The sequence below is a fragment of the Polyodon spathula genome, chromosome 4 (assembly GCF_017654505.1).
Source record: "Polyodon spathula isolate WHYD16114869_AA chromosome 4, ASM1765450v1, whole genome shotgun sequence".
NCBI classification, from domain to species: domain Eukaryota; kingdom Metazoa; phylum Chordata; class Actinopteri; order Acipenseriformes; family Polyodontidae; genus Polyodon; species Polyodon spathula.
This window is the reverse complement of record NC_054537.1, coordinates 20858879-20875182: the sequence shown is the minus strand read 5'-3', so window position 1 is coordinate 20875182 and position 16304 is coordinate 20858879. Positions and strand designations below refer to the sequence as shown.

Below are 16304 nucleotides of genomic sequence, written 5' to 3'. Positions count from 1 at the left end.
CTCATCAGCAGGGACTGGACATCTTGTTACAATTGAAGGAAGAATGGATGGAGCAAAATACAAGAAAATACTGCAAGAGAATCTGCTTCGGTCCGCTAAAAAACTGAAGCTTAGGAGGAAATTCACCTTTCAGCAGGACAATGATCCCAAGCACAAGGCCAAAGTAACATTGGAGTGGCTCAAGAACAAAAAGGTGAATGTCCTACAGTGGCCCAGTCAAAGTCCTGATCTCAATCCCATTGAGAATCTGTGGCACTATTTGAAAATTGCAGTCCACAAGCGTCGTCCAACCAACCTGAACAACCTGGAGTAAATCTGCCAAGAAAAATGGGCCAAAATTACTCCGACACTGTGTGCAAAGCTGGTACATACTTACCCTAAAAGACTTAAAGCTGCAGCGAAAGGTGGCTGTACCAAATATTAATGTGTGGGGGTTGAATACTTATGCAAGCAAGATATTTTATTTTTTTATTTTTCTTAAAAATATTTCCCAACATAAAACCAATGTCACCTTACAATAATTGATTTTGAGTTTAAGTGTTTTAAAATAAAATATCGAACAGAACGAAATTTCAATGTACCATTTGTAATTCAGTAATATGAGAAAATTGGTCAGGGGTCTGAATACTTTTGCAAGGCACTGTATATATATATATATATATATATATATATATATATATATATATATATATATATATATATATATATATAATAACAATCTTTATTTTTATATAGCGCCTTTCATAGTGGACCACCATCACAAAGCGCTTTACAAGATATGAGACTGATATGAGAAACATTTCAAATAAACCTCTCCTTGCCTGGTTATTTTGAGTCGCAGGCCACACTTCAAAAGGTATGCTGACCACTGACACTAAAGCAAACGGGAAAGGATGGGACAAATTACGTTACCAAAAAAAGCACTATAGAGCAGTGGCCGGTTTGTGATGAATGTCTTGTCAAAATCAGGGGCAAACACATTACACACAAACGACAATATTTCTCCATCAAGTAGAGCAACCACCAAGAAAATGTGTTCCCAAGCCTCGCCCAGGACAACTGGAAGCTGCTGGAGACTGGAAGATGCTGGCAGAAGTTGGTCAACGGCTTATTTTGCCAACTGAGATTGCCACCACTAACCTTTGACCAGACAGTGTCTTGTGGTCTGGATCAGCACGCCTTGTTCATCTGGTAGTGCCATGGGAAGATGCTGTGGTTGAGGCATATGAGAGGAAGTAACTTTGGTATGCTCAACTAGCTGCTGAAGAGGAACAGTGAGGATGGAGGGTTCGAGTTTTCCCAATGGAGGTGGGTTGTCGAGGATTTGTGGCACATTCCACAACCTGGTTTCTCAGAGATGTCGGGTTCAGTGGCCAAGAGTTGCGTCGCACAATGAAGAACTTATCTGAATTTATCGTGGTTGAGACGGAAAGTTTCTGGCTGGGGATCTCAAGCACAATAGAAAGAAAGCAACGCTGATGTACAGGTAAGTAAGCTGGGCTGAGCTGAGTAGAGGATTGGGTGGGGGGGGTGATGCTGGGACGCCAGAATCACTGTTGAGCCCTCTTGAGGTGTCGTGGGCTAGTCAACGAAACACAGAGGATGGAAGGTGCCCACTTGAAGACCCCAGAGATGTACCCTACTTAGCTCAATCCAGATGGTTGTCATGCTGATGCACTGGGGAGACTGCACTGGGTTGATCCCCGGAGCCAGCATCGCAGCCGTTGTGTGTGCTGATGCGCTGGGGAGGCAAAATGAGCTGATCCCTGGAGCCAGCATTACATTTCAGCAATCAACACCAGACAGAAGAATATCTACATCATCAAATGGAAAACAACACAAATGGATGGAGATGCAGATGGATCACATTAGTTTACTGCAAAGCTACGTCTTAGATGGTGCTTATCTTGGCGAGAGCCGAGTTCAAATCAGCAAGTTCAACATCTACTTTCATTTAAATGAAATCTTGACTAGTTTTAGAGGTTTGCACTGTCATCAAAAATTGTGTTTATTGTAGAACTCACCAGTTATTGTATTATTTTTTTTTTTTTTTTAATTTTATTTTTGACAGGAGTCTTCACTGTGCTAGAAACTATGTCCACATCCAGCTCTTCGCATCATTCATCCTGAGGGCTGTGGCAGTTTTTATTAAGGATGCCTCCCTGTTTGCAAGTGATGAAACTGAGCATTGCACCTTTTCTACAGTAAATTATTGATTTTATGGTATTCTATCTCCATGAACAGTAAACATCTCATGTATGATTGTGACTGTGTTAATGTTGACTTTTGTGACCCATCAACATCCTTTCTATAGCACCACCCACTACCTCTCATCCTCGTGCACTTAGCTTCTACAAATTAAATTGTACCATTTAATTTGATTCCTTTTTTCCGTTCCTTTCTTAAATCTTTGGGTACATCTCTCTAAATTCACATTAACAATTAGTGTCCCCCAAATGAAAATGCCCTTAAAATGTCACTATTAAAAAAAAAAAACACAACATTTTCAAGTTTTTTATTTCAGCATACTTGTCGATATTAGATCTGGATTGCATTTATTGTTATTTTAATTCTGTGGCCACTATTGCTCATCTGCTTATAATAAGTCTAATGACTCTTTTCCACAAAAAGTACCTGATATACTTGGGCTTCACATTACCAGAAGCAAAATGTTATTAATAAACGTAAATTATCCAACAATAAAAACAATGTAACAATAGCTACATTTACAATAAAATAGGTAGCACTCTATGATTGTCACAATGCAAGGGCCAATTAAACTCTGTATAAAAAAAAAAATTAAAAAAAAATTAGCAACAGAAAGTGAAGCCACAATTTAACCTTTGAGTAAAGTGAGTTACATTGGCTATGTTTACGACTTTTGGCACCCAGAATGAAATTTTATTTTTGAAAATTAGTGATGTCATCATACTGTCATCGTACTATAGTCAGTGTCATTTTATGGTAATCAAGGAGGGGCTTTGTTAATATTTCATAGATCATGCATCATAAGAATGTACTAATAATTAAAAGTGCATTGCATTAAAAAGGGCGTTTATGACGACATTGTAAGATTTTAGAATGATATTAGTCACGTTTCAATTTTTCATACCTAATTGTGGCTAACCAGGGTTTTAGCAGATGTAACTAGTTAGATGTAACTATTTTTTAGCAGAAAAGAGACACACATAGCAGAAAAGAGACTCCTTATTGTGCATGTTAGTGCTGCTACTAATTAAATAAAGTTTATTTTTTTCAGCTACCTAAGTCAATATGAGCTTGTTGGTTACTGAACATTGTGACTATCAGAATCGCTACACTGAAATGTAAAAAATATGCAGGGTAAAAGATGGATGATTCTTAACTTCAAATCAGTATATTTAAGAAAGGCTATAACTACTATAATTACTATAATAGAAGTTGTTTGTAATAAAATATTTTTCAGCAGCAGGTTCAATGCTATGATGTTAAGGACCATAAGCAAAGGGTTTATTGATTCATCTAAATGGAGATTTATTGGCCCTTACTTTATTTGTTTTGATGTAGTATGATATGTATTTCTTAACACACAATTTGCAACAAGATTACAGTAGATAAGGAAGTGTAATTCTGCAATTTGTTCCTTGAATTTGACTCATTTTGACCCATGGAACGATGCTAATTGTGCCAAGATGGCACTGTTTCCCACCCTGACTAGAATACAAATGGCCCTTATACATTGTCTCGCAGACCATTTCGTCCAGATACAGTCTAGTTTGTCATGTTAGTTAACCTCAGAAAATAAGTTGCATTCTCTTTATTATAACCAGGCATGTATCACAATTTTTGTCATTGTACATTTTTGCTGTTTACAATCTTTTCTCCATACTTACACTTCTTTGTGTGCATATCGTGCTTTACCATACTTCTTTATTTGTTTACAAACTACTATTCTAGTTTTTCAGGACACTTCAAATCATGTTTTTAAAGCCTTTACTATGGCATACCATAGTAAACTTTAAATCAAAATGGAAAGTAAAACATTTGTTAAAATAGTTACAATTAATACATTGTATGTATCTATACAGGGTGGGTGCAAGGCAGCAGTAGTTTTATGTCATTACTGTGTAATGACTAATTTCTTCTGGCTGTTGGTTGAAGCCCTCTACCTCAACTCACTTTTGTTCTCATTCTTTCATCGTGGAAGAAAATACTTCCGTTGGTTTGTTCTATTGGGCTGGGGTAAGTGGTCCTATGCTAGAGCTTTGCGGTACTTTGATATAGGAAGTTCTGTTTCACTACTTTATTATCGCTTTTTGGGTACATTTACATTTTAACTGTTCATTTTAAAGCATTTGCAAGTTATTTAAGAATTATTTTATATAGTATATTACTGTTTTGTGTCATTATACAGTAGGTTTAAAAACATAAATAGCAATTGCACTAGTATAAATGGGGGAAGCTTGTGGATGAAGCATATGTATACACATCCACTATTGATGGTGACTCCCTGTCTCTATGGAGATCAGACACAGTGTATTTCAAATGTGATCATACTGCTAAACAAACAAACAATACAATGACATTCGCACTGCAGTCTGTACTTTCTTACTTTGAATGAAGGGGGGAATGTGTTGGGGGTTTAGTGATACAAGTAGAGGACCAGTATATTCAAATATTTTCAAAGCATTTTACTCCTAGGTATTTAAAAAAAATAAAGCTAGTTACAAACCAAGAAATGTTATTATTTGTAACCTTTTTTAAAATGAGTTTAAATACTCTTACTTTTTTTGTAGGAGTTCCAACAATTTGTATAATTGCTTGGATTATTTCCAGGATGTATTTTGAAGACACTGAGTAAGTACAATACCACCAATGTTTTAAATTGTTTGTCAATATTCTTCACAGTACTTCAAGTATTTTTAAAAGCTGTACCGGACATTTGTTTTATTTCTCATTATGGGCCCATATACACAAAGCTTTAACTCATTTATACGATTTAATACAGTTACATTAAAATAGTTTGTTATTTATTATGTGTTGCTGGGTTATTTAACAACATATTTCATGAATGTGAAGCTTTTTTTATTTAAAAAAAGCATTCTTTAAATATTTCATGAGTTACAGCTTTTTAAATAGGACCCTATAAATCACATATTAGTGTCCAGTGGTCCTGAAATATACTGAAATGTGTATTTTGGTATCAAAGGCTAGAGATGAAATATACCAAAATGAAGTAACAATTAACAATTAAATATGTATCTCTTAATCACAACAAACCATAAAGAAAGTTACTTGAACATATTTGTAGGGTGTATAGCGATTTTTTGAGGGTTTTCTTTTTTTGTACAACTACTCACACATTGAACACTGGCCACAGTGGGGTTGTGTTTCAAGGGGGGATGTGGTCGAATACGGCCATGTGCTGCATTGCTCCCTGCAGCCTTTTTGGGGTCAAAAAGAGACTAAGGTGGGGGCAATGTAGTGATCCGTGCATATGTATTTATGTACCATACTCCCTGCTGTCTGTTTGTGTTTGCACGCTGTGTGTGTTATTCCCTCCCCGCTGTATTCTGCCATTGCTTGTTTACCTTTTCTGTGTGTACTATGTGACCTGCTGTTTGTTTGTCTGCCCTGGTCTGTTCTCATTGGTTGTTATGTGTGCCTCCTCATTGGTTGTTTTTTGTCTGCCTGTGCCCATTGGACCTGGTGTGCGGCTGAGGGCCAATGGGTTGTGTCTGAAGCTTGGTACCCTATTTTCATAAGTGGTATTTGCTAAGCCTATAGGAAGGTGCTGCAGTGCAGTTCTGGGAATAGTTAATGTGCTGGTCGCTATGGTTGCTGTGTTCCTGTGTGTGAATCCTGTGTTGCCGACAGAGCTGTGGTCTCTGGTCTGGGTGCTGAGAAAGCATCCAGAGAAATAAATAAAGAGAAAGGATTTGAAAAAGAAACTAGCGTCTCTTTGTTTTCTGCCTCTTGCGAAATGCTACATGCTACAATACACACAGTTCTTTGAAAATGGACTTGCATCCTGTTACCTAAAATCTAGGAAATGTAATTCCCACTCAAAAGACAAAGCTAGTGAAAACCAACACCCTTTACAGAAAATGCAATGATGTGAAAAACAGGACTTTGTTATATGATATCAAAGGAATTGATCAATTTCCCTACAAAAGACAATAATGTCTCTTCACAGGAAGAGGCAGACAAACCATTCTAAATTTCCATCTAATAGGAGGGGTTGTTCGCTTAAGGCAGTCATGAATGCAATTGCAAATATTATGACTGTACTCCTAGTGAGCTTTAACATGGCCCCTTTCTTAATCCTTCAGACCTGAATATTGTTTCATATTGTTTCCAGATGCTGGGATGTAAATGAGATTTCTTCATTCTGGTGGATAATAAAGGGGCCTATTGTTGTATCTATTGGGGTAAGTGTGACACATATAGTTTCCTTTAATTGCTTAATCAGATATTTCAAACAGTTTTTCACAAACTGTAACCCATAAACAATGATTGCCTCTGAAACCCCTTTAAGTGGATTGAATAACACCAAGGAGCTGTTGTCACTGGACTGATAAATGCCCTGTAACAACATGGAATTGTAGAAGTCTACCAAAAAAGCATGCACTTTTTAAAACTTATTTAGGCTATGATTTAAGTATTTAGCGTATTATATTTAATTTAACTCAGATTCAGTGAAATCACTGCTTTGTATAGAGGGTTGTTAAAAAGAAACCACTCACAGTTTTGTCAACGTAACTATTAAACACAATGTCCCATAATAAGTGTGTTTTCCTTATCATTGCATGTTTATAGGAGAAGCTGTGGTCGCAACTTTAACTGTATGTGTACTAAAACTCAGTTTTAGATCATAATTTATGTGGCCAGAATTTTAGAATTAAAGTAAAAGCTGTCCTATCCAATCCTGTAAGATCTATTAGGGCATGTGTCATTTGCATGTGCAGCTACCAACTGAACAGTACTGATGGAAACTAATCAATGCACGTTTATTATGGGCCTAAAACAGTGAATTCAGCTCTTAGCAGGATTGAATGGATTCAGTTGCAGATAAAATAAAAATGGTGCATTGGTGAATTCTGTTTCACATGTTACATACTGTAACTTCACGTAACTGCCTTTTTTTTTTGTTTTTTTTTTTTTTTTTTTTTTTTCCGACCGCTAAAGCCAGTTTGTGTTTGTGTGTGCACTTTGTTTTTGTTGTTTCTGCCTTAAGGTAAACATGCACGCTTCCAAAAAATAAATAAAAATATCAGATTACTTTGAAAATTACTGTTTCTGGAATGCTGTTACGTGAATTGTGAAATACTTTATTAAAGTGCTTTGTTTTGTATTATAAAATGGGTATTTTTAAATACTTTGTCTGATTGGTCAAAACAGGTCACATGGGGGTGTTGATATGTAAGCAATAGGACACGACAGGGTGTTGGTTGTACTAGAATAACTGCACGCCCACGGGCAAAGCCTTTAGCCCCTGGAAGTGTGCATATTCTAGCACAACCAACACCCTGGAGTGTCTTATTGCACTTATAAAATGGGTTACTAGTTTTTGGAAATAAAGATATAGACGCATTTTATTAAAAAATGAATACAGGTTTATTTTTCCCGAAATATATTACTGCACTAATAAAAAACAGTTTCAATACATGTAATAGTTCCAATGAATTTAATAGATAAACACATTTTTAATAATTAAATTAAATAAATTCAAATAAATTATCAGAATATTTTCAGTATTTGTCTCATGAAGTTGACTGTACCAGGGAATATAAATTTTTTAATTAAATGGCTGGTTACACCGTTGGACAGATTTTGCAGTAGGTGGCACTGTTTGGTGAGTAGTGGGGTTGTTTCTGCCTTTTGTTTATGAGTTGATGTCGGTGCTCCAGAAAGGATGTAACTCCAAGACTTCCTGTCTCTCTCAGTTGATGCCCAATAGCTTCTTAAATTACAGTATTACTTCGAATTAACGCCACCCTCAAATTAACACCTCACTCATATATCAGCTTTTTAATGGATGCCACCCTCGAATAAACACAGCTCTCAATAAAGAAACGTAAAGTTTTTTTTTTCTACCCCTGTTCAAAAAATAAATAAAGAAACACGCAGCTCTGGCTATGTACATGTGACGCCTCCGAAGAGACTGCAGATTCAATCCTCTGTGTAATACAAACTAATGTAGACACACCTTAGTAAGCACATTTTATTTAATGGTACTGTCCTGACAGACAACCCAAGCTGAATTACTTACAGCACAGCAGTCCAGTCTTTTTTTTCCCCAGCAGTGTTCAGTGCCAACACAGCAGGGGATAAAACAAAGGATGTCTGTTTACCTCATCGTCCGCTTGGATGGTGAAATCTTAAACTCAGAGGAACTTAGAGCTTTGCCAGTCACTCTAAGTGCTATCCGTAAGCTGGCCAAAGATATCTTCTTGTAGGGGGTTTAGTTGTTTTGTTTTTTATTCAATTGGAATTGTATACAGTCCTGTACAATTATATATATATATATATATATATATATATATATATATATATATATATATATATATATATATATATATACAGTGGTTTGCAAAAGTATTCAGACCCATGACCAATTCTCTCATATTACCGAATTACAAATGGTACATTGAAATTTCGTTCTGGTTGATATTTTATTTTTAAACACTGAAACTCAATATCAGTTATTGTAAGGTGACATTGGTTTTATGTTGGGAAATATTTTAAAGAAAAATAAAAAACTGAAATATCTTGCTTGCATAAGTATTCAACCCCTGTGCTGTGGAAGCTCCCAGTTTTCACCGATGAAAGAAATTGCCCTAACGAGGACACAATTACCTTACCATTGGCCTCCACCTGTGAACCATTAAAGTTGCTGTCACATTTTCTGGATAAAAACCCTACTGTTGAAGGATAATTTTTAAGGCTGTGAATCTGAAGGAAAATGAAGACCAAAGAGTATTCTACAGAATTTAGAGAGAAAGTAAAACAAATGCATAGATTAGGGGAAGGATACAAAATAATATCCAAGTGTTTGGATATCCCAGTGAGCACAGTTGGATCAATAATTAGGAAGTGGAAGCTGCATCACACCACCCATGCACTGCCAAGAAAAGGCCGTCCCTCAAAACTCAGCGCTCAAACAAGAAGGAGACTTGTGAGAGAAGCTACAGAGAGGTCAACAATCACTTTGAAGGAGCTACAGAGTTCAGTGGCTGTGAGTGGAGTAATGGTGCACCAGTCAACCATATCAAGAGCGCTGCATAACACTGGCCTGTATGGACGGGTGGCAAGAAAGAAGCTGTTACTCAAAAAGTACCATCTGAAAGCGTGTCTGGAGTCAGAAAGTATGATAGTGACCCAGCTGCAATGTGGGAAAAGGTTTTTTGGTCAGATGAGACCAAGATAGAGCTTTTTGGCCAAAACTCAAAGCGCTCAAACCTAAAACTGCCCATGCCTCAAGACACACCATCCCTATAGTGAAGTATGGTAGTGGCAGCATCATGCTGTGGGGATGCTTCTATCAGCAGGGGCTTGGCATCTTGTTACAACTGAAGGAAGAATGGATGGAGCAAAATACAGGAAAATACTGCAAGAGAATGTGCTTCAGTCCTCTAAAAAACTGAAGCTTTGGAGGAAATTCACCTTTCAGCAGGACAATGATCCCAAGCACAAGGCCAAATCAACATTGGAGTGGCTCAAGAACAAAAAGGTGAATGTCCTACAGTGGCCCAGTCAAAGTCCTGATCTCAATCCCATTGAGAATCCGTGGCACTATTTGAAACGTCGTCCAACCAACCTGAACAACCTGGAACAAATCTGCCAAGAAGAATGGGCCAAAATCACTCCGACACTGTGTGCAAAACTGATACATACTTACCCCAAAATACTTAAAGCTGTTATTGCAGCGAAAGGTGGCTCTACCAGATATTAATGTGTGGGGGTTGAATACTTATTCAAGCAAGAGTTTTTTCCCAACATAAAACCAGTGTCACCTTACAATAATTGATTTTGAGTTTAAGTGTTTTAAAACAAAATATCGAACAGAACGAAATTTCAATGTACCATTTGTAATTCAGTAATATGAGAGAATTGGTCAGGGGTCTGAATACTTTTGCAAGGCACTGTATATATATATATATATATATATATAATATATATATATATATATATGATATATATATATATATATATATTGTACACGAACAACAATTAAGTAAGTAAGGGCTAGAGGCTGTTTACTTCAAAACTGTCATTAAACATGAATTACAATTCCCAAGTGAATGTGAAACAACTTTAGACTACATATAAGCACATGATATTCCACACATGCAGTGGCTTATCGAGCTGATGAATAGTGCTGAACTTTGGTATAAGGCTGTATGTTTGAAGCCACAGTTCATTCATTCCACATTGTAGCCTGTACATGGAAGCTGTAACAACATTTCAGTCCACTTTGCACTACCAGTCCTGTACATTTCACAACTCTGTATTCAGTTCAAAATAATGATGTATTATTCTTCAATAGTATTTCACTTTAAATTCCTTAAACATATTGCCTTTTGACAGGTGAATTTTATACTTTTTATAAACATCATACGAATTTTAATTCAGAAGCTGGATCCCCAATTAATTCAGTTCAACAACTCATCTCAATACAGGTAAGGAAATGTCATGCTTTGTTCATTGTGTATTAAAGAGTAAGTAGCAGGGTTCCAAAAAGTACAGTGTTACACATCACCACACGTTGCTACAACTGTTTAAATAAAGTACCTGTATTTTTTTTTTCTTTTCATTGTTAACATCCTCACATTTTACACTTCTAACAAAAGTCTGTTTTCAAAGCTCATTTCAAAATGTCTGCTGCCACGCACTGTGGTTTGAGATCTATTGTCTAAATCACTACAGGAAGTGCCATTAAAAAAAAAAAAAAAAAAAAAAAAAAACATAAGTGCTCTGGCTTTTCTGTTCCATACCACCTGATAGATCGTTATTGCTGTTTCCTGTTTGACAATGTGCACAATAATCCTTACAGTATCAGAGCACTAAAGCGGACATTTTGAATAGAGTTTTGAAACAAACTTTAAAGTTATATGTGTAAACAGTTGTCAAGATGTTAACAATGAAAAGAAAAATTACAGTTACATTATTTAAACAGTTGTAGTAACACGTGGGGAGGTATTACGCTATATTTTTCAGAACCCCACTACTAACTGTTTAAGTATACACGGTGTCAAGTTTACAAATTAAACACAGCTTGGTTTAAGCCCTTTGACATGCTTTTTACAATGTAGATGTGTTGACCTCAAACAGTCATGCCCTTGGATGGTTACCATTATAACACATACATGTTTTTCTCTGAACCAGGATTTATATCTGACAATAGACAGACTGCATTAAACCAGTGGCCATATTTGATCAATTTATAACAATCTATGAAGTTGAGTTTGCATCTTTGTCAAACTGTATTGAATTGAGTTACAGTTCTGTAAAAGAGGCAATAGTTTCAAATGCATTTTATCTTTGTAAATTAAATTACAGTCAGTATTATGTTATCAAAAGAGTGATTTGGCCAAGTTAGAATAAAGGATGCAGGAACCATAACATGACTATCCTTACAGGTCTAAACATTATTGGAAATCTAGGATATTTCCATAGCTATTCCTTTTTTTTTTCAGCTCAAGTTTAGATTATATTTATCATTCATTTTTTATTTTATTTTTCTAAGGCGTAATATCTCTTCAAAAACATTTTGGACAAGATGCAGACAAAAAAGGGTCTGCCTTGTAAAGATGTAATGTGAAAGTAACAAGTTAACCAAGTCACAATTGAGGCAAATGTTACCATCCCCCCCCCTTCTTTAATGCAGTAGGAACTAGTAGGAATATGAATAAAATGAAGTATCAAACTTTTTTTTTATTAACAAAAACAGACTTAAAAAAAACATTCTTTAAATAATTAATTATTTTTTGTGAAGTACAAATACTAGCATTTAAACAGTTGACCTGTTTTTTGTTTTGTCCAACAGACGTTTGATGAAGTCAACTCTGCTTCTCATTCCATTGTTCGGCACCCACTACATAGTGTTTAACTTTCTCCCAGATTATGTAAATATAGAGGTGAGGCTGTACATCGAACTCTGCATGGGGTCATTTCAGGTAAGTATAGAAGTTCTCTAATTTTAAATAAGTGAACTGACAATAAAGCGGCTTTTTATTTATTTATATTCTAAAATTAATTTGGACTACAATGTACTACAGTATGTACTTGCATGTGTCACACATTGCAAATTTATATTTGTGCAGCAAAGCTGAACAGTGATATTTGATTGTATTTTATATCGATGGAGTTAGTTTATTTTAATATCAGTTGTGAATAATCCTGCCCAGTGATGGTGAAAACACAATGTCCAGGGGTTCACTAACTAATACAGATAATGGCTTTCAGATATTCAATATCTGAACATAAACAAATAATTCATATATTTTACAAACACAAACGCATATCCAGACGAACAAAACATTATTTTAATGTTTTTGAATTGATATATTTGGAGACAGGATGATACTTTTATATGTACAAAGTTGCAGTGCCTAATTAATCTAAATAAGCTATGTAAACAGTGATTTTTAGCAAGCTAGCAGGATAATTATCTTCCCAGAATGCTCATTTTCAAGCACTTAATTGCATAATAAAAAGTGACATGACCAGAAAGGGGGTTCCTGGTTGTTTTTTGGCTTGATATGATTAATTTGTGGACTTGTCTTAAAGGTGCAGGCACTCGTGAGAATTTATCAAGTTGTCCTTACTATATGGCATATTATGCCCTTCATAAAAGCATGAAGTCTGTGACTTCATAGTGCATTATGGGAAGAGAACATATTGTTTTGGCTTGCTAAAAGTTATGGAAATTGTGACAATATCATCATCTAGTGTTGAACAATAAATACAAGTCTAAAGTCCAAGTTTTTTTGTGACAAAACAAAAAAGGATTCAGATTATATGTAAGTAGAGTTTTCATTGTTTCTGTTTTCTAGGGTCTCATAGTTGCTGTCCTCTACTGCTTTCTCAACCAAGAAGTAAGTTCTATTGAATATGTATAATTATTGTACAAGTTGTGGGTCCTCTATTCACAACACTTTACTGGTTGAAGGAATGTTTTTGAAGAATGTTTATAAACACTCTCCTAGGTTAAACACTACTTTGGCAAGTGAGAATAAACTTCTAACCCTCTCTCAAAAAGTCTAATAAAAAATCCTCTCCTTCTAGTTCTGTGAATATTGCTTTCCAGAGTATATCAGCCAAGTCAGAGAAATTGCAAATTGATAGAAAAATGGAAAATATTGATATGTGCAAAAAAAAGGATGGCATTTAGTAAGACTACTGTAATACTATCTACCCAGATGTTTAAGGAGGTTATTTTGGGTGAATAAGGACCTTAACCTATTTTCTACCATAGTAAATAAACACTGCCCATAGTGGGCATGTTAACAATTACAACTTTATGTCGTGCCGCTGTAGTCATGGTTTCAACTTTGGGTCTATATTAAACCCTGATTTTCAACCATTAAAATGTTGGAAATGGTAAGGAGTAGAGTGATGTCTTTTGGAACATCAACACTTTCAGTAGGAGTAATATTTTAAAAATATAAAAGGGTGGACAAAAAGTTACAAATTTCCCCTGTTTACAATGCAAATTATAATGTAATTATAATGTAAAAAAAACTGTAATAGATACAGCTATAGTACTTGGTGCCGAGATAGCGGTGTCTGCTGACTTAATTTTCTGTGGTGGTTAAAATGTGTTTTGGATTTGGAGTTTTAAAGTTATTAAATTATTTTACATATCTTCTGGAGAGGTTCAAGAACAACATATATTTCATGGACATTTGATGTAAAGTTTTTTTGCATTTCTTTTGTTTAATCATTGTTCAACAAGCTTAAAGCAGTACTTCTCGAAAGCTGATCGCTAGCAATGACATTTAGGTCTTCATCTGGTTTAGCTTTGGTGAAACAATCAATAACTTTAATCTCCTTTCCTGTTCATGTTCCTTTTGTTTTTTGCAAATGCCATTTTCATGGTCTACATCTAAAACGTGGTCCTTGCTGCTAGCTTCACTGAATCAGATCATTTTGTCTGTGTAAGTGGATTTCAAACTCACTCAGAGGAACCCACAACAACATTCCCACAATGCAAGACAAACTTTGTAATGGTTTGAACTAAGCTTAACAAAAGAGCAAAAAACAAATCCAATTACCAAATTAACAATCAATTGAACTTCATTATCAAACAAGAAGGAAGAAATGTTTTAGGCACTCGAAACAGTGAATTATTTTTACCAATTGAACGCTTATCGTCGTTTATCCCTTTCTTAAACTATAAAGGAACAGGTGTTATGCCAAAATAGTCTTGCTGCCAAATAGTGTCACCTGGCAGTATTTGGCATGATTAGGGGACAGTCTTCCTGCAAAATAGTGTCACCAGCACAATTTTGTCTCATTGAAGATTATGATTAAGTACAGCCATCATATTAATTTGATATTTTAACTTTGTTGCATTCTTTGTTTTTGGATATCAAAGAACATTGTATTGCTAATTAATGTATTTACTTCTTTAGCGTAGCAAAATACTGTCTACATTTACGTTTTCAACGGTGACACCAGTTGGCAATCTAGATATTTGGCACTCTAGACTTAAGTAACAATATGCAACAGATTGTATAACTGTCGTATTGATTTGATATTTTTTGATTTGACAAAACTGGGCTGCTTTATATACAGTGACAACTTGCATTCAATTAGTCTAATAACTTAATGTTCTGCAGACTAATCTGTTATATATACAATCGTATTGTATGCTTCCAAAGTGGATGAAGGTCAATTGATCTAGCGGATCTAAATAATAGATCAATCATTAGAGACTAACAGTATTTTTACAGGATAAACACATCAAAAGATGCACTCTTGGGAGGTACGTTATTGTTACTTTGGTACACAAACAGCTCTTTTAATTATCTGCACTGTATTTACAATATTTGTGTACTGTATGTATGTATGTACATATAGCATGTTCACTGTACTTTCTCTATATTTTTAAAAATATGGCAAATGTATTTAGTGGCTGTATGTACTAATACTGGATTAGTGCCTAACCCAAAAACAGAACACCTCTTTATTTCTTCAGGTACAGACTGAGATCCGACGAAAGTGGATGCTGTGGTATAGAAACTGCTATGGGGAGGTACCAGTTGTGGCCAGAGAAAGTGAAATGGATACCCCTTTTTGAATGCAAATTTAAAAAAAAAAAAAATTCTATCTATATAGAAAGGACAAGTATTTTTTTTCTTCAAACACATTGCATGATGCCTATAATCGCTTCTTTGCTTGCTTAACTAATCGTGATGTGCACCAGTGTATCTTGATTGTTAGGTTATTGTATAGACTGGTTTACTTGGGTGCAGTGTGAAGTAATAATACAGGCATAGATATACTGAGCCTTCAAAGATGGACTTCAAACCTTTTAAACGTGTACATATCCATAGCAGTAGAATGTCTGCACTTCATATAACTTCAGTGTGTGGAAAAACAAAGTCAGCTGATTGTGGGGTTCTAGAGAGGTGCAAGCAGATGTAATAAGACTTTCCTATAAGCTCATTTTGGTGTCATATGTTGGCATGCCTATTCTTACATCACAGCTACAACCAGGCGTCGCCCACAAATTATGTGTTTGTCAATATGATGAAAATAAAGTTATCCTCTTTCTATAAATAGTTCAATGCAGCGTTAATGTTTATGGTACCAAACACACATGGCCTTCACAGATTTTTTGTTGCTTAAAATAATAAATACATCAACAATATTTACATAGAAATACATTAATATTGATGCTGAGAGATTTATGTACAATATCAAAATAAATCAAATCATCAAGAAAGTGAGATATGAAAACTATTTTTTTTTTTTTTTTTTTTTTTTTTTACTAGTAGCATTAACATTATGATTCACATGCTCCCCCTAGTGGTTTTCTGGTAATGTTGTCATTAGGTACAGATAATTAAATATAGTTTGCAGGATTATACAGTAGTCTAGGGCAGGGGTAGGCAATCCTGGTCCTGGAGTGCCGTGATCCTGCAGGTTTATTAGCTATCTCTCAATCATCAATTGCTAAATGCCTGGAACACATTGTAATTCTGACCAATTAAGCCAATCATTGAATCAATTAGGGCTTGGGTAAACAAAAACCAGATGTGTCTGGCACCCCAGGACCAGGGTTGTCTACCCCTGGTCTAGGGGTAATAGCATTT

General features: G+C 35.4%; 1 protein-coding gene across 1 annotated transcript in view; it reads left to right on the top strand.

Annotated features, from left to right (window-relative positions):
* LOC121313803 (growth hormone-releasing hormone receptor-like) overlaps positions 1-15812 on the top strand; it is a 39991-nt gene extending 24179 nt beyond the window's left edge. Inside the window, exons 6-13 of the mRNA XM_041246597.1 lie at positions 2072-2204; positions 4068-4221; positions 4776-4836; positions 6341-6410; positions 10570-10661; positions 12029-12158; positions 13038-13079; positions 15185-15812. Coding sequence (XP_041102531.1) covers positions 2072-2204; positions 4068-4221; positions 4776-4836; positions 6341-6410; positions 10570-10661; positions 12029-12158; positions 13038-13079; positions 15185-15286 — 784 coding nt within the window. The 3' untranslated portion in view covers positions 15287-15812. The remainder of the gene's footprint in view (positions 1-2071; positions 2205-4067; positions 4222-4775; positions 4837-6340; positions 6411-10569; positions 10662-12028; positions 12159-13037; positions 13080-15184) is intronic.
* The last annotated feature ends 492 nt before the right edge of the window (positions 15813-16304 follow it).